Source organism: Squalius cephalus (genome assembly GCF_949319135.1).
Source record: "Squalius cephalus genome assembly, chromosome: 1".
NCBI classification, from domain to species: Eukaryota; Metazoa; Chordata; class Actinopteri; order Cypriniformes; family Leuciscidae; genus Squalius; species Squalius cephalus.
This window is the reverse complement of record NC_137122.1, coordinates 33,978,935-34,006,015: the sequence shown is the minus strand read 5'-3', so window position 1 is coordinate 34,006,015 and position 27,081 is coordinate 33,978,935. Positions and strand designations below refer to the sequence as shown.

The 27,081-nt window shown below is 38.7% G+C and overlaps 1 protein-coding gene across 1 annotated transcript in view; it reads left to right on the top strand.

The window, feature by feature from the left end:
* Window positions 1–27,081, top strand: part of cacna1ha (calcium channel, voltage-dependent, T type, alpha 1H subunit a) — a 112,872-nt gene that overhangs the window by 73,706 nt on the left and 12,085 nt on the right. The window contains exons 11-27 of the mRNA XM_079872084.1: window positions 7,526–7,677; window positions 8,349–8,534; window positions 8,717–8,834; window positions 9,469–9,624; window positions 12,316–12,403; window positions 12,745–12,953; window positions 14,184–14,561; window positions 16,961–17,061; window positions 17,151–17,268; window positions 17,382–17,450; window positions 17,533–17,717; window positions 17,989–18,115; window positions 18,208–18,333; window positions 18,567–18,656; window positions 18,777–18,990; window positions 23,474–23,625; window positions 23,936–24,045. Of these exons, the coding sequence (XP_079728210.1) occupies window positions 7,526–7,677; window positions 8,349–8,534; window positions 8,717–8,834; window positions 9,469–9,624; window positions 12,316–12,403; window positions 12,745–12,953; window positions 14,184–14,561; window positions 16,961–17,061; window positions 17,151–17,268; window positions 17,382–17,450; window positions 17,533–17,717; window positions 17,989–18,115; window positions 18,208–18,333; window positions 18,567–18,656; window positions 18,777–18,990; window positions 23,474–23,625; window positions 23,936–24,045 (2,579 nt within the window). The remainder of the gene's footprint in view (window positions 1–7,525; window positions 7,678–8,348; window positions 8,535–8,716; window positions 8,835–9,468; window positions 9,625–12,315; window positions 12,404–12,744; window positions 12,954–14,183; window positions 14,562–16,960; window positions 17,062–17,150; window positions 17,269–17,381; window positions 17,451–17,532; window positions 17,718–17,988; window positions 18,116–18,207; window positions 18,334–18,566; window positions 18,657–18,776; window positions 18,991–23,473; window positions 23,626–23,935; window positions 24,046–27,081) is intronic.

The following is a 27,081-nucleotide window of genomic DNA, read 5'->3' as shown; positions in this document are numbered from 1 at the left end:
TGCTCTTGGCATAGTGGAGAGAAAGATCAGCAACTCAGCAGAGTCTCCGCACTCTCGAGTCAATCAGCCCCCTAATCGGATTTACATGGGGCCACTGACAGTCTTCATTACTGCATCAGTCAAAGTCACCCCACTGAGATAACTGTTCACCCCATCACTAAAGATACATGCATGTCTTGACTGCACATACTGTTATTTCCTTTTTATAAATATTAGACATTAGGCTGAGGGGCTGACATGAAATTCTTTTGGGAAGTTGACATATCCTGCAGTGTGATGTGCTATTCTCCTTCGAAAAGTATTTTAAAGCCATTTGTAAGTCATTTATTGGCTGATTCCCCTGAATGTGTAAACACAGTGACTCAAAACATTGCTCTGTTTGTTTGAACATCCTGACTAGCACAACATAGCAACAGTTGCTCAACCAATGGCACGAGTTTGGGGCAGGGCTATCTGTTTCTGCCACCAATGGCAGAGTTTTTGGTATTTCCGATTTGATTTGCATACAATCATTTATTTATTTATTTTTATTGTCATTATGCTTGAAGATTTTTATAGCATCATATTAATTAAAAGACTTAATTTGTATGTTTAAAAATGCATTTGTCACAGTGCCGAAAATTTGCTAGTGGCAACAAAACTGTGAGTATCACCAAAATAGTTTTAATTAGCCTATGCTACGTTAATTACTGTTAGACAATGTTATTATGTCTTAATTAAAGGTCCCATGACATGGATTATTTTATTATTTTATAATGTTTCCTGGGGTGCCCTTATAATGTTAGTATGTTTTTAAGATCAAAAATTGTAATAATTTAGAAATAAAAGGCATTTTTCCTAGCCTGATTTTAGCCTCTGATTTGAACGCTCTGTTTGAAGGGGCGTGTCTGCTGTGAGACTTCAGTGTAAACGCCCACTGCTGTGATTCGCTGACATTCTTGCATATGAAATAGCTAGCATTACATGTGGAACTCTCTCGAATACTTTTACTATTACAGCTATTATATGTTTTTACTATTACAGCTATCGAGATTAACGAATCGTGAGAAGTTTTTTGAGTATTTAGATCTATTCCCATTACATAAAAGGTTACAGTGATGAGCATTGAGCAGATGACTGCCTGTTGATCGCGTGAATGAAGATTTCACCAATGCAAACATGAGGTAGCCTAAGTACAGTAAGAGCTTCGTTGTGCAGCGTAACAGCGTCATTGATTTCATAACGAGTTTTGGCAAGTGTCCAGATAAACTCACGCTGTGTGATTGACAGCTTGGGCGATTGGAAAGGGATTGTTCTTTGATCGCTTTCTGTATATATTTTAATCACAGTTTAAATAAGATTATTTTCATCCTACCAAGAGAAACGATGTGAAGTTGATATTTTAGTCACTGGCTTGATTTACTGATGCATAAACAGTATTGAACGATTTTGAGAGAAAGATTATCAGTCTGAACTTGAACAATTACACATCAGAAATTCACATAACCCACTGGTTCTTCAGAGGCTCGGATGAAGGAACTAAAAAAATACTTTTGTGTTCATTTGTACATCCAAACACTGAGCAACTGCCATGCTTCGCTCGTTTGCAAGCCATGATGTCCCTCGAGGAAAAACCAATATCGCGCTCGCGCAGCTCATTTTCTCATGGGCGGGCCAAATTCTCTTTGCGGGCAAAGAAGAGAAAGGGGAGGTGACCTTTCCCCTTATGACGACATAAAGGGAAGATTCTAGATTCGCCCGTCTGAGCTTTCATTTTCTCAAAAATACCCAGGGCTTGGTTTACACCTATCAAAATGTCTAGCCACTGGGGGACCATAGGCAGGCTAGGGGAACTCATACTAATGTTAAAAAACCTCATAAAGTGAAATTTTCATGTCATGGGACCTTTAACTTAATTGAGCTAAATAATATCTTCTGTACAGCTGTTTTACAGTTGAAATTGGAGATGTTTCTTAATGGATGAATTGTGCAACTTTAACACAGTTATTTTCCTGTTTATTACACTGTGTCTACACCAGATGCAATAAAAGCATATTGGACCCATTTTACTCAATGATGCTGTCTACACTGGATGCAGTGTGGTGCGGCACGACACAGACACAATAAATTCCCAACAGTAAACTGATGCCCCGTTCTATATCAGACGTACTCCAAGCTCTCAAGCTACTTCTGATACAAAGGACAAATTAATTGGCAACAGTCGCTTTGTTGCGTACACTGTGGATAGCTTCTATCTGTTGCATCGTTGCATACAAATCCATACAAAAATATGTCCATAGACACATTATGCATAATCTACTTAGCTTCACCCAGAATCTTATCATCATCACACATTTATCTGTCACACCATGCCGTGTTTATCTTGAGATTGTGCTGGTCACTGATTGGTTTAGAGCTGTGAAATGATGAGCAGCATTATCTCAAATAGCTGTGAAGTCAAAGACAGTGTTGTTGTTTTTCATTCATTTTGCCTTTTCTGAGTTGTTCTGCACTCAGAGGTGTATAAAGAAGTGGGAATGTGTGCTATGCATCATGGGAAATGATGGAGGAAGGGGGCAATAAAGGTTGCAGCTGCCGACTCCCTCTGGACTGTCCTCCGCTAACATCACTCTCCTTTAGTCTGACATGTTGCCGCCACTGAAAGCCTAGTGTCCCAACATGCATTTTTACTGTCATTGCTTTTCTATTGCTCTGTCCAGCAAATGTGCTTGATGCAGCAGCAGTGGGAATTTGTAGCTTTGCACTCAGGCAGACCATTTTCAGGAAAGCTGGGATGGATATTCGATTTGTGTGTAATGTAAGTGGTGTAGTGGTTCAGTCGAAAATAAAAAATGTCATCATTTACGCACCCTCATGTTAAAAGGACATTAAAAGGGTCTTCAAAAAGCCTCCAAAAGCAGTATAAAAATATATAAAAATAGTCCATACACTATATTCCAAATCTGAACTCATGCAATATATTTGTGTGAGAAACAGACATTAATTTACATTGATGTTTACTGATAATTTTCCCATTCGGGTGGTACAATAATTGCTGCGATCATTGAGGATCATTAAAGGGTTAGTTCACCCAAAAATTCTGTTATTAAGTACTCACCCTCATGTTGTTCAAAACCCGTAAGACTTTCGTTCATCTTCGGAACACAAATTAAGATATTTTTGATGAAATCTGAGAGCTGGCTCACTCCTTCATAGGCTTCTAGGTAATTGTATTCTGCCAGCCTAGAAACGTTAGTAATGACATCGTTAAAATTGACCAAGTGACTACAGTGGCTCAACCTTAAGTTTATCAAGCGACAAGAATACTTTTTGTGCACAATTTTTTTTAAAAAATAACGACTTTATTCAACTATTGAAGAGTGGTCAGGATATTGTTTTGATATTGATAGTGTGTGATTGTCATGTGAACCATCCCTGGTTTTGTTGCAGGGGATGAGGTCTGGGGAGGAGGGATCAACAACAATACAATTGTTTAATATCTTAAAACTAGACTGATTATCTCTGTCACTAGAAAAAAGACACGTCATTTTGTTAGAAAAATTATGCACAGGCTTGAAGATTGTGTTTCGAATGAATCACAACTGAGCTCAGGCTATGGCACTGCATAATGGCACGTGTCTCACTCTATGAGGAAAATTACACTAAACAATGTTTTTGCCCCATAGTATGTTTTATGAATCTGTTGCTTCAGAATTGTTCTGGCAAATTAGCATTGCATTTTATTTCAAGCCAAATTAGAGTTAACACACTTCAACAATCTTGGCACCTGAGGTGGTGTCCGCTGCTGGAATAATGATTCACAAAGCAACCTGTTCAACACGACACAAGCACATCTGTTTATGTATATATGTTGCATAAATTGTAAGATTTAAATGGAAATGTACCCACTGAAAATGTGACTACCATCTGTTTTATGTTGACACTGCTAGCTTGTATTAGCAGATATTCTTGGTTTTTGTTTATTTCTTGTACCCGGCAATACCAATTAGCCTACAAATAGCCTACAAAATCTGTGATGATAAAACTGTTTAGGACTACAAATTGATGCCTGTTAGGCGGAAAATGCCTGTCTAATCGAACATTGCAGTATAAGATGATATAATGAAAGGTTTCCATTTCTAATCTGTTGTTCCTGGGTACCAAGTAGTTTTGGGAAGTGGCATATAAATATTCATGAAGTATATTGATGTATGTAGATCAATGCAGCCACCAGAGGCAGTGGAGCCCCCTAGCTGTGATCTGTCAGCACAGGTTCTTTTACTTCAGTTCTCTTTCATCATCTCGTGTTCGAGATCCACCTATGGGAAGGGCATCCGTGCCTGACCTCTGCAGAAGCATCCAATTGCACCAAGTCTGGCAAGACAGACAGAAGTGCGCAGCCAATGCCTGGTAAGGCCCCACCCCTTACCTGCGGGCATAAGAAGCCTGCATGTGCTGCTGTTCTCCAGTTGACATTCGCTTCTCGCAATCTCTGCGCTTACACAGTTTGGTTGGATTTACGCTGCTCATCTTACGTGTCTGCAGGAAGACAAATCGCCAGATCAGCCTCTGCCAGGCGTGACAGTTGTTTTCTACCAAGATTAGCTGTGTTTGCTTTCTGAGCCGCCCACGCTCTTGCATCTTCTCACCTGTTTCCCTTTCCACGGCAGCCCGCCACGGAGTTTTTCGCTGGTATGTCGCTCTCTAAACCTGCCGCTTCTCACGGGAATAGCTTATCACAGGAATAGCCTGCCCGGCAGCGTGTGGTATGCTGATTGCCGCAAAGGACCTTCACCCATTCTGCGTGGTCTGCTTGGGCCTCAAGCACGCAAAAGAGGCTTTGGAGAACCCGGAGAACTGCAGTCATAGCCTGATGCTGCCGGACACGGTGACGATGACAAGCTACCAGGGGCCTCCCGGGGCACAACATCTCTCATCTGGGCTGACCAGCCCAATCCTGCGTTCCCCGAAGAGGACATCTTCGCAGACAATCTCCTGCTCGTCGAATGAACCGGCCGGTTCTGGTGATGATGATGGCCTTCTCGGGGTCTCAGAGGACGAGGAGGCCAACCCGTCCTCTGGCGTTCCCCAGGCCAACACCCCCACGGCCTTGCCTCAGTCCATCCTCCTAGAAGTGTGTGAGCAAGCGGCCGCTCACCTCAACATTGAGTGGCCGGCTCCACAGAGCGCCACCGACCAGGAAATGCGTCCTTAACAGGCTCGACTGTGTTCAGGGCGGTGCTAAAGGTGCCGGCGCAGTTTTGGCACTCTGCCAGCTACAGTAGATGCATGAGTGTTTCAACCAGGTCCGGTACCCGAACTGGGTGAGGCGGGGCTTTAATTCTTTGTTGTATTCATCTGCTACGGCATGTGTATAATTTTTCTGTCAACTCTGCATATATCCTTCGTGATCAATATCGCACGTTTGTCGACCATACTAAATGTTCTGACTGCGTTTGTGCAGGACAAAGCTCTGAGGACATCAGAAGTTACAGGGACTGATGGCAGCTGTACAAAGTACACAGGTTACACCGTAATTTTAATTTTAATGGAGAGTAAAACAAAGGCAAAACACTGTACAATATGAGGTAGTATTATTTGATAGAACACCGGCACAGTAACTTCATATTGACGTGCGGCTAAACAAAGGCAGAGTACCGTAACTCAATATGAGCGTTCCAAAACAAAGCCAAAGAGCGGTAACTGGTGTTATGGTGTTCTGCCTTGGTTTCTCATGGGCTTTCAAGTTACTGTTAAGACAACCCATTATTTCCTTGCAAAAACAACGGAATTGACTCAATATACTTATCCACATGATAAAGTAGGTCTTGAATGTCCCAAAAATATCAATAACTCATTTTCGACTTAAAACGAAGTTACGGTCTTTTGCCTTTGCACGGCAGAATAGGTTACTGTCATAACCCCAGTTCTCTGAAACATTGAGTGGAGAGATCCACCAGCTTTGCCCCGCTTACCGCACGAGAAGCGAATATACTTACTGGAGAACAGCAGCGCATGCAGGCTTCTTATGCCCGCAGGTAAGGGATGGGGCCTTACCGGGCATTGGCTGCGCTGTCTTGCCAGACTTGGTGCAATTGGATGCTTCTGCAGAGGTCAGGTACGGATGCCCTTCCCATAGGTGGATATCTCCACTCTATGTTTCAGAGAACCGGGGTTACAACAGTAACCTATTGTTATTTACAGGGTATGAGTTTATACTTGCAAACTAATTCAATAATGAGACAGGTATACAGTGTAGATAACCTACTGTATATTTTGTAATAGAAACATACTTCACTGGTAACAATTTACAATAAGGTTTCATTCAGCATTCTGTAGTAGGAATCATGAACTATCAACGAACAGCAATTTACAGCATTTGTTAATCTAGATAATGTTAATTTATAAATGTATTATTGTTCTTTGTTATAAAGAGAAATGTCTTAAATGATTGCATAAAACTTTCAAGTTGAATGGGTTATTTCAATTTGTTTCTAGTGATAATGTGAGCTGTTTAATTTATATGATTTAATAAAAAATAAAAATTAATTAAAGCAAAATTAATTAATTTAAACTAAATCAATAAATTAATCCCATGATGGGAACCTCTAAATAATTCTAAATATTAAGCGCCTGACAAAACACTTTTAAGGTCCAATATACCTTTTCTTCTAAGAGTGTAGATTAATAAATACTGTATTGTTTGTTGTTATTTCATTATGTGCAATAATGCAGTTTTATGTGTCTGTAAAAGCGCCAATAAGGCGAGAGAGTGATATCAGAAGCAGTGAAATATTAATGCATGAGGTTTTATCTTTCTAAATGGAAGTGTTTAACATGATGACTTTCAGTTTGCCCATAGAAAGGGCGATTGTCTAACAGTTTGGCATTGATTTTATAACAGTATGTTAATGTGAACAGTATCCTGGTGAATTCTGAGGGTTGCTGCTCTTATAATGGGCAGCAGAACTAAGAGGTTCATATCATTTATGCTTCCTTTAGAATGTGTTTATTGATTTGCTCTGTGCTAAAGAATTGAAGAGTGCAGTGGTAATTCTTCAGGCACAAGACTTGGTACAGTCTGCATCAGCAAATGCCCTGAAACTGCTTATGATGGACAGATTTTAGAGGTACTGTCTGTCTGATTGATCTGTGTTGCTTTGCTCTTAATAAAAGAGCTTATAATGCTTTGGGATTGATTTTGCTTATCCAAGCTCAGCGCTAGAGCTGTTTGTGTAAAACTGAACAATTGTAATTGCTTCGTAAGTGTGCTGAAATATCTTCCTCATTTGACCCAGAGGTACCATGTTTACATAAACGCTCCATTTATCGTTTGAATGTGCTCAGTAGTTTTGCAGGTCTCTGTATTCATATACAGTACTCTGACTCATGGCGTTTCAAGTGATGTTGTGAGCGTAAAGGTGTGTGAAGGTACCATTATGAGGGTCAGTGAATAAGGTCACTCACATGTTGTATTCCCAGCAGTATCTTGGCATTACTTTGGTCTGCAGAAGGTAATGACGTGTGGCTCTGTTTCCTCTCGCAGCCCGTGCAGCTGACGAATGTTCTGGAGATCAGCAACATCGTCTTCACTAGCATGTTTGTCCTTGAAATGCTTTTCAAACTGCTGGCCTTTGGTACCTTCGGCTATATCAAGAACCCCTACAACATCTTTGATGGGATTATTGTAGTCATAAGGTAAGATCTGTTATATATCTATATTTATATTCATATCCCTGCTGAAAAATCCAGCATAAACCAGCATGAATTCCATGCTGGTCCTACTGTATGCTGGTTACCAGCAACCAGCAACCAGCACCCCGTGCAGGTCTTAGCATGCAAAACATACCTTATGCTGGTGACTGGCAATGCTGGATTCTTCAGCAGGGAATTATATTATATATTAAATAGATTATATTGTAACATTCAATTGATGGAAAATGTATAAAATACGTATCAAATATACACTACTTTTTTCACTACAGAAGTTTTTTAATGATTTTGAAAAGAAATATCTTATGCTCATCAACTGCATTTATTTGATCAAAAATACAGTAAAACAGTAATATTGTAAAATATTATTACAATTTAAAATAACTGTTTTATATTTTAATATCATTTAAAATGCTATTTATTAATTTGATGGTAAAGCTGAATTTTCAGCATCATTACTTCAGATTCTTCAGAAATCATTGATTTGATGCTCAAGAAACATTTCTTATTCTTATCAATATCTAAAACAGTTGTGCTGCTTTATATTTTACATTTTTAGGATTTAAGCATTTAAGCAATGTTGAGGTAATGTTTTTTTCATCTGAACTATTCAATATATAAACTCCTTAAATATAACCATGTGTTTCCGGTGACAGTGTGTGGGAGATCATAGGGCAGGCGGATGGGGGTCTTTCAGTGCTGAGGACGTTTCGTCTCCTGCGTGTACTCAAACTGGTGCGCTTCCTCCCTGCACTGCGTAGACAGCTGGTGGTGCTGATGAAGACAATGGATAATGTGGCAACATTCTGCATGCTGCTCATGCTTTTCATCTTCACATTCAGGTGTAGACCAAACCCACACCCTCATTCAACCAGTTAGAACCAAGCTTGTTGCACAGTGCCACCAACACTATAGCTAATCTTGACCGTTTGATTTAGAGAAAACAGTGCTACATTAATTCGATTTTATTGAACATAATTCTGGAATGTTTATGCATTTTATTTTTATTTGACTATCAATACAGCATTCTTGGAATGCATCTGTTTGGATGCAAATTCAGCCAGAAGATGGAGAATGGAGACACCATTCCTGACAGGAAAAACTTTGATTCCTTGCTGTGGGCCATTGTCACTGTGTTTCAGGTAAGAACAGAAACTATGCTTACTGTACATAGATCTGTCCTGACTTTCAATGAACAGAATAGACATTTTTTCATACTTTGAAATATTGACATATCAAATGTAAAGTGTGTTGTAAGTAATTGCTTATTTTTGTCAGGTTAGAGTTATTTATATTATTATAAATATCTGTATATCCCATAAATCAATTTATTAACTCCATATCTATATCTAAAATATCTAAAATAGTTACTAATGTGCAGCTCACTATAATGGAAAGCATCAGCATAATTTTGCATCAGCACAATTTCCTGAATTGCTGAACCTGCACTGCATCTTCCTACCATGCGCATTTACAGCTATTCTCACTAGATTATCGCAACACCATTTTGTGGTTAAAAAAAGACTTAATTGCTAGACTGGGAAAGCCAATTACTTGTACTTCAGTAAGGAGTGGAACTCTGAATAGTTTGTACAGTATAATCATAAAACTCTATTCAAATTCATCAAATTCTGTATAATTCAGATACAGGAAAACACATACACAAAACACTACTCTATTGCACATCTAATTAATATGTCACAGTTTTTTTTTTCTTTACTCAGCCCGTTCTCTGTACTCTTTTTCTCAGACAAACTGCTTGTGTGTGTTTTTCAGATTCTGACGCAGGAAGACTGGAACGTGGTCCTCTATAATGGAATGGCTTCCACCTCCCCATGGGCGGCTCTTTACTTTGTGGCTCTGATGACTTTTGGAAATTATGTCCTCTTTAACCTGCTTGTGGCCATCTTAGTGGAGGGGTTTCAGGCAGAGGTATAAAAAAAACTTTCTATTACAGCTGTCTCATTTACAGTATTTTGTTTATACACTCACCTAAAGGATTATTAGGAACACCTTTTCAATTTCTCATTAATGCAATTATCTAATCAACCAATCACATGGCAGTTGCTTCAATGCATTTAGGGGTGTGGTCCTGGTCAAGACAATCTCCTGAACTCCAAACTGAATGTCAGAATGGGAAAGAAAGGTGATTTAAGCAATTTTGAGCGTGGCATGGTTGTTGGTGCCAGACGGGCCGGTCTGAGTATTTCACAATCTGCTCAGTTACTGGGATTTTCACGCACAACCATTTCTAGGGTTTACAAAGAATGGTGTGAAAAGGGAAAAACATCCAGTATGCGGCAGTCCTGTGGGCGAAAATGCCTTGTTGATGCTAGAGGTCAGAGGAGAATGGGCTGACTGATTCAAGCTGATAGAAGAGCAACTTTGACTGAAATAACCACTCATTACAACCGAGGTATGCAGCAAAGCATTTGTGAAGCCACAACACGCACAACCTTGAGGCGGATGGGCTACAACAGCAGAAGACCCCACCGGGTACCACTCATCTCCACTACAAATAGGAAAAAGAGGCTACAATTTGCACGAGCTCACCAAAATTGGACAGTTGAAGACTGGAAAAATGTTGCCTGGTCTGATGAGTCTCGATTTCTGTTGAGACATTCAGATGGTAGAGTCAGAATTTGGCATAAACAGAATGAGAACATGGATCCATCATGCCTTGTTACCACTGTGCAGGCTGGTGGTGGTGGTGTAATGGTGTGGGGGATGTTTTCTTGGCACACTTTAGGCCCCTTAGTGCTAATTGGGCATCGTTTAAATGCCACGGCCTACCTGAGCATTGTTTCTGACCATGTCCATCCCTTTATGACCACCATGTACCCATCCTCTGATGGCTACTTCCAGCAGGATAATGCACCATGTCACAAAGCTCGAATCATTTCAAATTGGTTTCTTCAACATGACAATGAGTTCACTGTACTAAAATGGCCCCCACAGTCACCAGATCTCAACCCAATAGAGCATCTTTGGGATGTGGTGGAACGGGATCTTCGTGCCCTGGATGTGCATCCCACAAATCTCCATCAACTGCAAGATGCTATCCTATCAATATGGGCCAACATTTCTAAAGAATGCTTTCAGCACCTTGTTGAATCAATGCCACGTAGAATTAAGGCAGTTCTGAAGGCGAAAGGGGGTCAAACACAGTATTAGTATGGTGTTCCTAATAATCCTTTAGGTGAGTGTATTTCTTAAGCATTTGTGCAAAGTAATTGCTTCCTGCAGATAGTCTGGGGAGTTCAACTTCATTGCTGTTACAATACTGCAGTCAACATAAGTATTTTTCAGCTTTTTTGTTCTTTACATTACATAAATAAATAATGCATTGAATGAAAAAAAAAGTAAAGAATGTAATCTGTGCTGCAAATAACTGATTATTTTGGTTTTCATTATTCTATAGATTCATGGTTTGAAAAAAACATTTAAATGTACATCTTATAAACCAATATATCAACTCCAGATCTAAATCTAGTGCTTAATATGTAGTTAATATGCTTTGGAGTACTTCCCCACTGGCAAAATGGGCTTTTAATAAAACTTGGCTGCCTATGCAGAAGAAAGGCAGAAAAAAATCAAAAGATATCGATGCTACCTGACTAGAGAAAACAGAAAAAAGGCTGTTATCTTTCCTTTTCCTAAATAAAACTTCAACACCCATAATGCACTGGGCATGTTCCAAGGCCACTCCCACCAGTCTGCATACAATTTTCAGTGATAAACAGACTCTTACAATAACTTTTCTGTTAATAACCCTCCATCGATCCGACTGAACGAGGGCGGGGATACAAAAATGGCAAAGTATAATCTATCGTTTTCAAGAAAGCCCTGGAGCTGTCAAAAGTTTTTGCTGACAAATACGCATGAATTTCTCAGTCCAGGTAACAAGGAGTAAACATTGTTCATTTACATATGGGCCTACTACCGACATTGTAAAAATACAAAGTGGTTTGAAAATCTGCGAAGTTACACTTTAATAAGCTTGTGCTGGTTTTTCACGACCCTCACAGTTGTTTTGTACATTTAAAGTTTAAATTATATACAAAATATAATTTAAATATTGAATAGAAATTAAATTAAATTTAAATTTACAGCTAAATATGTAGCTAATATGCAAAGTGTTCACCCCTTGAAAGAGGGTCAACCTGTGGCACACAAGTTGATCTTGTGATACAAGCATTTACAGAATTTGGCTTCTGAAGGATGCAGATTTTTGCACAAACTAAGTAGCTGCTTTCAGTAGTTGAACTGCATTGCTGATACAGTGCTGCAGTGTTTGGCTCATCTGTCATTCTGGGGATTGTGTGAATTGTGAGCTTGTTATTAGTAGGTGTAAACCTGCAACAAAACAAACGCCAACTTAACACAACCCTAACCAAATTTTTAACCGAGTAGCAGGGCACAGAGAATACGGGCACCGCAGCTGTCTGTATGCACAGCGGGCTGTGACTGAGTGAAGGGCAGTTTGTTGTTGATGCCAGAGGCCAGCATCCTCTGAGAGAGCGACTCCTGTTTGGCTTCACTGCGCCTTGAATAACACTTTAGTGGGCTGAGCGTTTACTGAAACACCGTGAGCTGTCCACAAAAACCTCTTGTGCTTTGCAGGGAGATGCTAATAGGTCAGATGCGGATGAAGAGAAGCGATCTGTGAACTTTGAAGAGGAGGAGAAGATGGGGGAATTACAAGCTTCAGGTTACTTCCTTTTTCACATAAAATGTTATTGCCAGGTAACAAAAAATGGCTTTTATGCACACATGCACTCTTTTTACACTACATAGATTTTTCCTATTCTTAACCTGATCATTCAGACATAGAGTGAAGTCCGTTAAGACCCATTCAAGTGGGCAGTGGTCCTCTAGAGCCACATTAAAGTCAGTGCGTACCCATTTCCCATAAATGAATCTACTAAGGAAAATGTATTTTTTACGCTCCTCTGCCATTTACTTTAAGTAGATCCTGGATAATCCTTTTTACTTTTATTCAGTGAATGGTGTTGACTTTCATTGAGTAACCTCTTTTATTTCCTCAAATAGAGTTGAAGATGTACTCTCTGATGATGTCAGCGAATGGGCATGTGGATCCTCATGGCACTTTGCCCCCTCCAATCATCATGCACACTGCTGCCACTCCCATGCCCACTCCAAAGAGCTCTCTTGGGCCGGAGTCAGTGTATAGTTTGACTGAGTCCAGGCGGGGCAGTGGGATCTCGATGGATCCAAGTGCTTTTGATCAGAAATCTCTGGTAAGAAAAAAAAAAAAATCTATGTCAAGCTTATGTACATTACAGGGACATCACAGATAGATTGCTTTAGCGTAAAATAGTTGTGAAAAGAACACAAAAAAGGTGATATCATAAGGTGAAGTGATGTCAAAATGTATCATTTTCTGACATAGCTAAGTTTGTTTCAATTGTGACATCATGTATTGTGGCTCCCCAAAAACGAATTGATATTTATTCATTAACAATTTATGATATTTTACTTTTTACCTTGAAAAATATATGTAAACTTTTTTTCGAAAATAATGATTATGATGTGGTTCAACTGGTTATGTACATTAACTATGTATTCAAGTTGTAAGTTGTAAAATATCACTATCTACTTGGTTACACCACATAACATTCTTAGATTCAATTTAAACTTTGCCTGAAATGGTAAACATTTTTTTTTAAAACAATATGAAACCATGAATACAAAGAGCAAATTTTAACGAACAATTTTTTAAAGATTTCTTTAATGTGGACACTTTATTTGTTATTGACTTAAAACTTGAATGTAATGTCACTTTGGATAAGAGTGTCTGCCAAATGCATAAATGTAATTATTTTGTTGTTTTTAATTTCTCATTGCTGTTAAGGGGTGTTGCTACTGTAGACCCTTCGCTGTGCCCCACTAAAATATTACTAATAAATCCTTTTCTATCACACTGGATATTACTGTATACAAACCTGAGAATCATTTTCCCTAATAATATTTCAAAAATCAAATCAATAGCTGTTTTTACAATCACCTGAACAAAATCAGAACAATCCTTGTTTTGCAAATAAATGACCCTTTTGATCTAATCAGTCAAATTTTCAGTTTAATTAATTCGAACAGTTCACTCACGCACTGAATCTTTTGATGCAGTTTTCTCACACTGAAATAGTAACAGGATATTGTATAAGACAGAAAACAAAAAGTGTGCTGGATACGGTGGAAATGTACTTACAATGTACAAACTTGTAAATGTCTTCTATCGTTTATCAATGACAAACCAGCTGTTTATTGAGCATGCAGCTTATGCATGACTATGTACTGCAGGTAAAGCAAATTTATATCCATATATCCAAAACAGTATCAAAATATACACTTATTTTGATGCCCCAGTACCGATGAAAGGCAGTACTTCATTGCAGTAACAAGCAATATGTGTAACATAAGCACTGTACTGTAACATCTTACCAGGACAACATTTTCTTTTACTAACTCAGACTAGCCCAAGAAGATCTCCGTGCCACCCCCGTGGCTCAGGCAGTAACTGGGGCAGCCGCAGATCCAGCTGGAACAGTTTAGGACGGGCACCGAGTTTGAAAAGGAAGGACACGTCTGGGGAGAAGGAGTCTCTGCTGTCTGGGGAAGGCAGGGGTAGTTTTGAGGACGAGGACCTGGAGGGTGAGAAACTGGCCAATATTTGTGGGGGCTCGCTGCAATATCCCAGCTCTCTAGATATCCCTGAGCTGCCCCAGACCCCCAACTTCAGCTCTTTGGGAGAGTACCACGACTGCAATGGAAGAAGCCTGCACATACCCACTGACCTGTACACCAGTATGAGCAAAGAAGACTCCATCGCAGAGGAGGACATGGATGATGTAAGTCATGGCTTGACACTTGAGAATCACACCTGTGCTGTGCTGTTTGTTACAGTCAGGCATTGCTTATGACTTGTTTTTCGAAGATGTCTTCCCAGGAGTTTGTCTTGTGAGGAGACTAATTGTCATGCTGTAATTGATTCAGCACGGTAGTTTGTAGACAGTAATTGTTTTTCTTGGTGGGTGGAAAATGACCTTTATTGGTGTAAGTGTGATGATATCTCCTCACAAGAGGCCTTGTCTTGAAATTGAGTTTCAAGTGCTGTGAAATTACCAGAAACAATGGGGCTACAATAAAGGCCCACATACAAACAACAAACACAAGTCAAAAGTCTGGACACACCTACACATTATTTATTACACATTTTACAATTGTAGTACATTTTAAAACAATATATACACTACCAATTCAGATTTGCCATCACAGGAATACATTACATTTTAAAATATATTAAAATAGAAAACTGATATTTTAAATGGATAGTTCACCCTAAAAGGCAAATTAAGAGAATTAAAAAGGAGAATAAAAAAAAATAATTCCTGCTCGCACTCATTCACATAATGAATAGCGACCAGCATCAAGCTTTTAGAAAAATACGCAAAAGTATCAAAGAATGATCCCATGCAACATGTGCCGTATATTCCAAGTGTTCTGGGGGTATACGATAGGGTTTAAAGAATGTTTTTGTTGATCTTGATTTCTCACAACTTGTGTTTTTCTGGGCGAGTCTGAGTGAACTGCGGAGCTAACAGATTCTCATAAATGTGCAATCGAGCACAGAAGACCAACAGTCAAGATTGGGATTTTCATTAAATGAATTTAATTTAGTTTTGTTTTTCACCAAACCCTATCATATACCCTCAGAACACTTGGAATATACGGCACGTGTCGCATGGGATCATTCTTTCAGACTTTTACATCCTTTTTTAAAGCTTGATGCTGGTCGCTATTCACTGCCATTATATGGAGCGTGGGGACATTTAAAAAAAAAAAAAACTCCATTTGTAGTCCGAAAAAAAAGAAGAAGAGCAGATTTCATTAGAACAACACAAGGGAGAGTAATTTATTACTTCATTTTCATTTTAGGCTGAACTATCCCTTTAATTGTAATAATATTTCACAGTATTACTGTACTGTATTTTTGATCAAATAAATCCAGCCTTGTTAAGCATAAAGAGACTTTTTTCAAAACCCCAAACTTTTTAACCATATATTTTAGATTATTCAAAGTCGCCACAGTTTGTCTAGTTTCTACACATTCTGTTCATTTACTCAACTAAATACTTTTAAGCAGTACTGAAGGACAGTGTTGGGTTGCATTAGATGATGAGATTAATATATAAATATAAAGTTTTTTTGTTTTTCAAATAACCTACATGGATTACTTTTCTAATTTTATTGATAAATACAATTGAAAACCCTTTCCTTTGTAATAGAATATAAGATATAATAATAATAAAAATAGGTGGGGGTGTAATAATAGGGGTTGTAATATCTGTGAACATATTATTTTGCTGCATTTTAATTAATTAAAGTTGCATTTAATATTGCATTACTCTTAAATATCATGTTCCCCAACACTTGTTTCCTGTTGTTGTTTTAATTCACTATCTGGTCCAGCTTAACCATTAATATTAATACAAAAATATCCAAAAGTTTAAGACAATGAGAAGCAATTGTGGCCAAACTTTGACTAGTTCTGTATTTCTTGTTAGATGTGCAGATTTATAGCACACGTTTATAGGCAAACTCCTCTCATCATTGTCTTGTGTTTTTTTAGGCTGTTCCAGGAAACCAAATTGCATGTGTACATTTGTCTTCATGTTTCTATTATTTCTTGCGAAGGAAATTTGAGTTATGCATCATGAAGGAGTCTGAGTTGTTGGGGGAAAAACACTTTAAATTGTTGTTTATAAGGTGCTGCATGGTGGTGAAACTGAAACTGCATAATGGAGTGCATAAAATGTCCATAAAAACAGCATAAATGTGTCAGTGCTGGAAATAATCTATAATGATTTCCCACAATTGTATTACAAGCTGCATAATTACAGCTGCATCATGGTGTCATTTCTTCAAGTTGAACCATCTTTCATGCCAAGTACCTGGCAAATCAATTAGACATTGAGACAAAGTGGATTTTAATTGTGCAAAATCTATTTTCCGGAAAACACATTTGCAAAATAAACAATTTGTTAGTTAAATGGTAATTCATCACGTTTAAACAAGCATGCATTTGAATCCCTATTTATTGATGTATTGAATCAAGACCATTAGCCTAATGCTTATAACAGAGGTTCTTATCTACCTCAAACACTTTAAACTCCTGACAATTTAGAGCTGTAGTAATTATCTGTAGTTCTTGTTCAATTTGCTGACGCCTCTCTCTTGTGTGTTACAGAGTTTCTGTCTGCGTCTCAAGAGGACATTGGAAGCATATAAACCTAAGTGGTGTAAAGATCATGACGACTGGTCCCTTTATCTGTTCTCTCCTCAGAACAAGTATTTTCCATCTCCAAGCATCTGCTGACCAGTTTGTTCTTTTAAAGTTTCACGTTCACTTCTGTAACTGCTATATAATTCTGTCCTAGGTTTCGGATGATGTGCCAAAGGTTAATTTCTCACAAGATGTTTGATCATGTAGTCTTGGTATTCATCTTCTTAAACTGCATAACTATTGCTCTGGAAAGACCCACTATAAAGACATCTGTAAGTTTGCTTAAGTGAAATCTTATCCTTAATAGTTCATTTGCATCTAATATTTGAGATTGTCATGCTTACTGGATGTATGATACAGGATGTCATTTTGTTTTTCACTTCAGGAGCGAATGTTTCTCAGTATCTCCAATTATGTTTTCACTGTGATCTTTGTTGCTGAAATGACTGTGAAGGTATGATTTTGTATTTTCATATGTATAAAGAGCGTTCATTCCACAAAACAATTGCACAGACGTGATATGGCTTGTGTTAAAGGTGGTGGCCCTTGGCTTCTGCTCCGGGAAGCAGAGTTATCTGCAGAGCACCTGGAATGTTCTGGATGGGGTGCTGGTCTTTGTCTCTCTCATTGACATTCTGGTCTCTCTGGCTTCCACTGGTACAAACCGAATCTTTGGCATCCTGAGGGTTCTTCGCCTGCTGAGAACTCTGCGGCCACTGAGGTGAGTCAGTGAAAGGTCACAACCTGCCTGTCTGAGGCACAATCAATCAATGAAATCCACTACACAGTCATTGCTCTAGTTAGGAAATAAACTGAAGGTTAGTTATGTGGTTGCATTATCTCTCGAGTCTACACGCAATTAATTTCAGAGGTAAGACCAAGAGGTGGTTTATCGATCTTAAAGGTCACCCAGTCTATTGTACCATTACATAAACGTCACTGCAATCCAAACAGGTTGAAATAGGTTGTGTCTTTGTTTTTCACCTAAATAGAGTTATTAGTCGTGCTCCTGGACTGAAGCTGGTGGTGGAAACGCTAATAACGTCCCTGAGGCCCATAGGGAATATTGTGCTGATCTGCTGTGCCTTCTTTATCGTCTTTGGAATTCTTGGAGTTCAGGTAATTGCTTGAACTGGAACACAATACATGCTTTTCAACAGAAATATGAGGTTTTTTTTTTAATAACATAGCATCGATATTATCTTTCACAGCTCTTCAAAGGAAAGTTTTACAATTGTGAAGGTGGCGACACCAAAAACATCACCAATAAGACTGCTTGTCTTGATGCAAAGTACAAATGGATTCGAAGAAAGTACAACTTTGATAACTTGGGACAGGTAACTGTTATTTACAATTGGTGAATTATTCATTGGTTTGGACACACTGAAGCATAATAATATTATTGGCTGAGTGAGAAAGTGAGGTCATGTCACCTTTTTATTTTTGTAGGACTTCCAGAAATTGTTTTCTGCTGTAATTTGTTTGAAATGATTCCCCAAACTGTCATTATGATCCCTGCAACTGCACTGAATGAATGAGGGTTTTGCTGGTTACTGTCTCTCTTCTGCAGGCTCTCATGTCACTGTTCGTGCTCTCCTGTAAGGATGGATGGGTCAATATAATGTATGACGGGTTGGACGCTGTTGGGGTGGACCAGCAGGTTTGGATCTGCTTTGATCATTCTTGCCGGTGCTGTTTCAGTATTTAAAAATTCACATGACCTTTCTAATTTGTCATATGATGGATGTGTCCTCTATCTTCCTGTCCTTCACACCTGCAGCCTGAGCGCAATCACAACCCCTGGATGCTCCTCTACTTCATCTCTTTCCTGCTGATCGTCAGCTTTTTTGTATTGAACATGTTTGTGGGAGTGGTTGTGGAGAACTTCCACAAGTGTCGTCAGGACCAGGAGGAAGAGGAGACACGCCTGCGCGAGGAGAAGAGGCATAAACTGCTGGCGAAAAAGCGCAGGAGTAAGGAGAATTGCGGGTCTGGTCGGTAGTCTGTTTTTCTGAGCACTGCCTGCTTCCAGAGCCTGAGAGAGAAAGCTAGAGAAAGATTTTTTTTTTAAAGACAGAAGCAGTCATAAGGCTGAGTAAATAAAAAAATAAAAACGTGCACATTTTTGCACCGATCTGATGTCAGCCTTAGATTGTGATTGACTGCAGCATGTTCCTGCATGAGATGCCCGCAACACAAAATGCTGCATGTCAAGCCAACAGGGGAAGTTTGGACAGTATATGGGGTCAGCATCAAGACCAAAGCAGCAGAGCGTCCTGCTATCAGTATATAGTGTGATCCGTTAATAGTACACACAGATTTATTTTGAATATAAGATTGAACTAGTACTAATTAGTGTTCATTTTGTGTTCATTTTCCTACCATCAGACCAATTCAACATTGTAATACCAACCTTGAGTGTGTTGAGTCAAAAAAACAAAAAACAAACTTACTGAGAACAGGCAGCACTAAGTGAGCAAGAAGCCATTCGCATCTCTGTGCATCCAAAAGCGGCTTTCAACATTTGCGACTTTGAAACTTGAAAAGTTGATTTTAATTCAATGGCATATTCATGCACAATTCGTGGCACAATATGCAGCGCAATGGCCAAAGATCTGAGATCTACATCAGTCTGTATGTGTATGTAACGCAGTTCAGATGTTATGGGAAAGAGGCGGGAACCGGCGAACATTCAAACATATTTAATGATAAAAATAAAACAAATACAAAACGAAAGTAAAAGACAGCAGCCCCTCACGGACAACTGCTGTCACAATAAAATAAAACAAAACACAAGTTCAGACCTGTCCTCTCTCGCTCTTCACTGTCGTCGCTCCTCCTTTATGCTTCCGCTCCTCTGTGAGAGATACGAGACCGGTGCGTCGCGCAGGTGTGGCTCATCATTAAAGGAACACTCCACCGTTTTTTCATATTAAACTATGTTATTCCCTTAACTAAAACGAGTTGATACATACCTCTCTCGTCTCAATCGCTCTGGCGCGCGGCGACACTTTGATAGCACTTAGCTTAGCCCAGTTAATTCATTAGGGACCAAACAGAGATGAAGTTAGAAGCGACCAAACACCTCCACGTTTTCCCTATTTAAATACAATTACACGAGTAGTTACACGACCAAGTATGGTGACACAAAATAAAACGGATAACTATAATGTATGGCGGAATAGCACTTGGGACTCGGGAGCACTTCGACTCGGCGCAGTAAAAAGTCACGTTGGTTCTAATGACAGAAGTGAGAGGGAGAGGGGGAGAGGATTCAGGCGTGACTTTTTACTGCACTGAGTCGAAGTGCTACCAAGTGCTATTCCACCATACATTATTGCTATCCTTTTTACCCGCTTAGAAAAGCGCCACGTATTATTTTGTGTCACCATACTTGGTCGTGTAACTACTCGTGTAACTGTATTTAAATAGGGAAAACGTGGAGGTGTTTGGTCGCTTCTAACTTCATCTCTGTTTGGTCCCTAATGAATGAACTGGGCTAAGCTAAGTGCTATCAAAGTGTCGCCGCGGGCCAGAGCGATTGAGACTAGAGAGGTATGTATCAACTCGTCTTAGTTAAGGGAATAACATAGTTTAATATGAAAAAACAGTGGAGTGTTCCTTTAATCACACCACCGGCCTCATGCCACTCTCCCACGGCCCTCGGCCTCATCCTGCTCGCCACAGTGTACTTAGACCAAGAGTGCATCCTGTGTGAACAGCCACCAAGTCTACACTATTGTTCAAAAGTTGGGATCTCGAAGATTTTTTTATGTTTATGAAAGAAGTCTCTTATGTTCACCAATGCTACATTTATTTGATCAAAAATTAAGTAAAAAGAGTAATACTGTGAAATATTATTACACGTTGAAGTTTTTTGACAGGATGAAAATATCTAAAATGTCATATATTCCTGTGATGCCATAGCTGAATTTTCAGCATCATTGTGCCATTCTTCAGTGTCACATGATCCTTCAGAAATCATTCCAAAAGAAACATTTTTATTATCAATGGTGAGAACAGTTGTGCTGCTTAATATTTTTGTGGAAACCATAAAGAAAAGGATTCTTTGATTAATAGAAAGTTCAAAGAAAAATAATATTTTGTAACATTATAAATGTTTTACTTTCACTTTTATTCAATTTAATGCATCCTTGCTGAATAAAAGTATTTCTTAGAACTGACCCCAAACTTTTAAACAGCTGTGTATCTCAGACAGGTTGACCAACTCGATTGCATAATAGATTGCTGTGGACCATAGGCCAGTGATAGACTGGCACTGAAAAAAGTTAACAATGTATTGACTTCTATAGCTACTTATATTCATAAATATTCAAGGATTCAATCCTCTGCCATAGTCACGTCATGCCTTTGATTTGTCTTTATTTGGCGGCTTTGCTAAGCAAATATTGCTAAATGCATTTAATTTAATTAATCTGCAAATGATTAAATAAAGTACCTAGTAGTAATGCATCCAAAGAGGTAGTGAGCATTTTTTGAATAGGGGTGGGGGATGTGTGGCTGATATTTATTCTAGAGCGCTAAACTCAAACATATGTAAAATGACATTGAGGAAAGTTACATCATATTATCCAGTTGAGAGATCGGAAATGGTTAGTTGGCAATGATCTGGCTGTCTGTTTTAATCAGTTTGGCACACTGAGGGCACTTATTTGGGTTGTCTGGTTCACTTCTGTGAGCATTAAGGACCCTGAGATTGCAGGCCATGATTTTACGTGACTAAACGAATAAATGTGAAGAAGTGTTTTCTTTGTTTAAGCACCAAGCCTGCCAGGGCAAAGCTTCCTGATAAATGATCTTTAGCATAAAAGCTGACGGTTTTATCTACGTTTGTCACACTTGGCTCCTCTAGCCTTTACTGCAGTCAGGGGATTAATCGTGTATGAGATTGTGACTTATAGTACTCATAGCTGAGTCCATAGCAGTTGAGTTTTTTATTTCCCTGGATCTATTCAAAGAGCCCCTCAGTGCATTCATCTGGGATAGATTAAAGGACGTCTCACAAAACAGTCCTCACAACACAGAGTGAGTTTAGCAGGACAGGAAAGAAAAGAAGGCAAATATTTGAATACATAATGTTTTTCAACTTTGGCCATGTGGACTTAAGAAAATAGCCTTGTGGAAAACATTTGTCATATATCAAAGGAGAATTGTCTTTTTTTTTTTATTAAGCATTGAAAATTCCTACCACATCTGAAATTATGTATTGTGTTCAGTAGCATTGGAAATGGAAAAGATATTTTCTAAAAAAAAAAAATAATAATAATTAAAATGGCATACTAATTTGACTTTGTTTAGGCTAATTATACATCCTAAATACGCTTTTGCATAATTTGAAAAAAATGTAATTGAAAAATATTATGCTCATAAGTCATAGGACCTCTTTATTACCTCAATGTTTGCTCAATTATACACTATTATTTCATATTATTTCATTGCAATAAATAACGCAAATGTTTATTTCACATTTTTAAGATGATCCCATTTGGGACATAAATAATATAAACCCATGGGACACAAATGTGCCCGAAGTTGAAGAAACAACCCTATAAATATAACATATCCAAATAACATCTGTGGATCTGTCCATTATCCAGACTCGCATGGAATCTGCTCCCACAGAAAGCTCAGTGGATTGCCTCAAAATTGGAATATCAATCTTGTGCCACTCTTGAAATATTTTGGCTATTTTGCTAAAAAAGCGTTAAACTATCATTAAGAGTACAGTGAGTTCAGCTTAACTCATTTTATGTTCTGCAGAATTCAGCAGATTTGTCCCCAAATTCAGAGCAGAAAATGTGGAAAAAATCCACAGATTCCATCTGGGCCTGCCATTATCCCATCATAGGCTGTTTCTGTGTGCAACTGTAAAAGACTTTCAAGGTGGCCATGAGTGTCGTATCTGCTAGGGAGAGATGTTCCATGTAATGGTTATGCTCTACCTGCATGTTTAACTCAATCAGATATTCAGTAGCTCAAAAGGCTTCTCTCTTGGCATATGGTACTATTTACCTGTAAACATGCTTTTATGGCAGACTCAGAAAGATGGATTCAAACTCAAATCAATTTTATGGTTGCTGTCACACTAGGCTAATCGATAAACAGTCACCTCTAAGCTCTCCTTGGTAAACACTCAATATGTCCCCGTCACCGGTGCTACTCGCAGAAGTCCTTTCACATGTTCTCCCACACCCTGCCATGTTTACAACGGCATGTTCACCAAAGCAGCATGCTTTAAATCCATGAAGGCACAAGTGCTGCATGAGAGGACTGTAAACGGATAGCATCGCAATAATAGCACAGAGATGAAAAGATAAAGTACTGGTCCTCTCTGCAGCGGTTGTCCCCTCACAACCAGTGCCTTTTGCCTCTGCCTCAGTGAATTGGTTTATCTGTATTTACCCTGCACTGACTCTTCTGTGCTGTCTGTCTGTCTGTCTGTATGACTATCAACAGAGGCCAAGCAAACACCGTACTATGCAGATTACTCTCCACCCCGGCTCTACATCCACACACTGTGTACCAGCCACTACCTGGACCTCTTTATCACCTGCATCATCGGCATCAATGTGGTCACTATGTCTGTTGAGCATTTCAATCAGCCTCGGGTGAGTTTGTGAACACTAAACACATCTTGATTTGTTTCATCTAGTGATCTACCATTGCATAAAGTTGTATTTCATCATTTTAAAGCTGAAGTAACAAACTTATTTTTGTGAAATGTTCTGCTTGGAAAGTGTTTGTGCTCTTCATTAAAATAAATGACACCTGGTGTATTATTTTTATAGAATGTATGCAATTTATATAAATGCAAAGGCATTTGTGCATTATTAAATGTGGTTTAAGTGTCAATATGCTACTTTACTATAAATTGTACTACATTAAAACTGGTGAAATCATTGCTCCTATCTCCCACAGTACCTTGAAGAGGCATTGAAATACTGTAACTATGTCTTTACCGTCATCTTCGTAATTGAGGCTTTGCTCAAACTCGTGGCATTTGGTGTTCGGAGATTCTTCAAAGACAGGTATTGTTACCTATATGGCTCTAATGTGAACAGCATATAATGTGAATACCCTGTAAATAAGTTTAACAATGGATGCATGTATGCAAATCTGTATTGTACTGAAGAAATGTCTGGAAGTAAAATCAGTATTCACAAATGCTTATTAGGGTGCACTTTAGATGGTATTAAAGGGTTAGTTCACCCAAAAATGGAAATTCTGTCAGTAATTACTCACCCTCATGTTGTTCCAACCCCGTAAGACTTTCGTTCATCTTCGGAACACAAATTAAGATATTTTTGATGAAATCTGAGAGCTGGCTCACTGCTTCATAGGCTGCTAGATAATTTCATCTGCCGGCCCAGAAATTCGTTAAAATAGTCCAAGTGACTACAGTGGCTCAACCTTAAGTTTATCGAGCGACGGGAATACTTTTTGTGCGCAAAAACCCCCACAAAATAACGACGTTATTCAACTATTCATTTTCTTCACGAGAAAATCATGAGCCTACGTTTTCTTCAGAACGTAGGCTCACTATTGGCCAATATCACACGCATCACACACATGACCAGCGTCGGCCAATAGTGAGCCTACATTCTGACGTACAACCCAGAAGCGCTGCTCTGTTTACACTACGTCATCAGCTTAGGAGAATGACATGGAAGAGAAGAGATGGTTGAATAAAGTCGTTTTTTGTGGGAGGGGGGGGGGGGGGATTGCGCACAAAAAGTATTCTCGTCGCTTGATAAACTTAAGGTTGAGCCACTGTAGTCACTGCAGAATACAATTACCTAGAGGCCTATGAAGGAGTGAGCCAGCTCTCAGATTTAATCAAAAATATCTTAATTTGTGTTCCGAAGATGAACGAAAGTCTCACAGGGTCATTTTTGGGTGAACTAACCCTTTAAGGTATTATACTGACCATATACATTACATTCTCATTACCAGTTTATTTTTAACTAAGCCATCTTATTCTAATTCTAATCCTGATACTAAAGTCATTTTAAGGAGGTCTAAGGGGAGTCTTGTCAGTCCCCATCCCCTTATCACAGACTTTCCTTGTGCAGTGGATCAACTTGTGTTTTTGGATAACTGTAGTCATGCTGTAATTTGCAAGTGCTTAACCCAATTAAGTTAATTAAAGACTCCATCAGCTTTGTTGATATTTTTTTTCTTCATTCAGAGATGGTGTGCACTAATTATAATTTAATTAATCAAGCCAACAAAGACATGAGATCAATGCATGACTGGCTGGTACTCAGATCAGACAGAAAAGATAATTGACACCAATGTCCTTCCAAAATATGTGTACTTAAAGGGTTAGTTCATACAAAAATGAAGATTCTATCATAATTTACTCACCCTCATGTCTTTCCAAACCCATAAGACTTTCGTTCATCTTTGAAACACAAATGAAGATATTTTTAATGAAATCTGAGAGATTTCTGTCCCTCTATGACAGTCTATGCAACTACCTCTTTGTCAATTCAAAAAGTTTATAAAAAGATTGTAAAATAAATCCATTTGAATTTAACGGTTTAGTCAAAATTTTCTGAAGAGACACAATCACTTTATATGATGAATATAGGCTTTTATTCACATATAAGCATTCATCAATACACACATTAGGGTAAACGGAAGCTTAAGGATGTTTGCTGGACATGCGAGAACCAATGAGGTTCATTCTCGTGTGTTAAGGCCCGTACACACCAAAAATTATAACTATAAAGATAACGATAATAATATAGAGGTCTAAAAATCATTCTAAATATAAAAGAATAGCAGAATCCACACCAGAACTATAACAATAACGGCACAGAGAAATGCTCACTTTCCAGCTGATAAACAATAAAAACATTGACAGCCAATCAAAATCCATCCTGCCTTAAAGAGCTCAAGCATTTAAAGCGATAGACGACAAAACTGCAGCACGTGCTTAGAATAAACAGATCAATATCGTCCACTAATATGGATCCTAATGTAGGCTAGTTATCATTATAGTTATCTTTATAGTTATCATTTTTAGTGTGAACAGGCCTTTATGCAGCACGTAAAGAACCAATGAGGTTTGTTCTTGCACGTCAAACAAGCACAGTTGAACTTCTGTTTATGTTTACTGATCAATATTTATGTGAATAAAAGCCTAAATTCAATCTGTTCATCTTATAAAGCAATCGAGTCTCTTCAGAAAAATTGGACTAAACCGCTCAATTCATATAGATTAGTTTTACGATTTCTTTATGAACTTTTTGAAGCATCAAAGTGGTAGTTGCGTAGCTGTCAGTGGAGGGAGAGAAATATCTCAGATTTAATTTCAAATATCTTCCTTTGTGTTCTGAAGATGAACGAAAGTCTTACGGGTTTGGAATGACATGAAGGTGAGTAACTGATGATTTTTTAAATTTTATGTGCGTCAGTCGAATCAGTTTTATCGAATCGTACATCATTAATACCGGTTCACTTCCGTGATTTAGTACGATTGCATTTATAAGAACCGTGCCTGAGTTCACATGAACCGTACCTCAGACACCCTTTTTATGCTGACTCAGGTATGAAAACAGTATTCACATCATCCAAACAAATCGAACTCTGACATCAATCGAACCCGGGTGTGCACCAAAAGTACTAGTGTGAAAGCACCTTAAATAAAATTTTCCTTGGGGTGAGGCACCAGTGCTGCAACTATCCAGTTCTGAGGATGTTTTTAGTTTTGATGCACGGGATATTGAGGATTCACCACCTCATACCCCTGCATACGAGGAGCTTATGAAGGTTTGTGACTCGTGATGTTGCTAAATTAAATATTGAGTGGCCAGCCGAGAAACAAGTACAAAAGAAAAGTTTGCCAGATGAACGATACCTACCATCTAGATCACAATCTCCTCATCTGGGATTGCCATTTTTCCCCAAGAAACCATTTTTTTATTGCTTCTTCAGCCCCAAACATCTAAATGCCTCTTAAAGCGACATCGACGCTGGTTTGTAAAGCGTTGGACGCTCCGCTCTCGCCTTCTTCGGAGACTCTGTCACCTTGGTCGTCAAGAGGTTTCAGGAGGCAA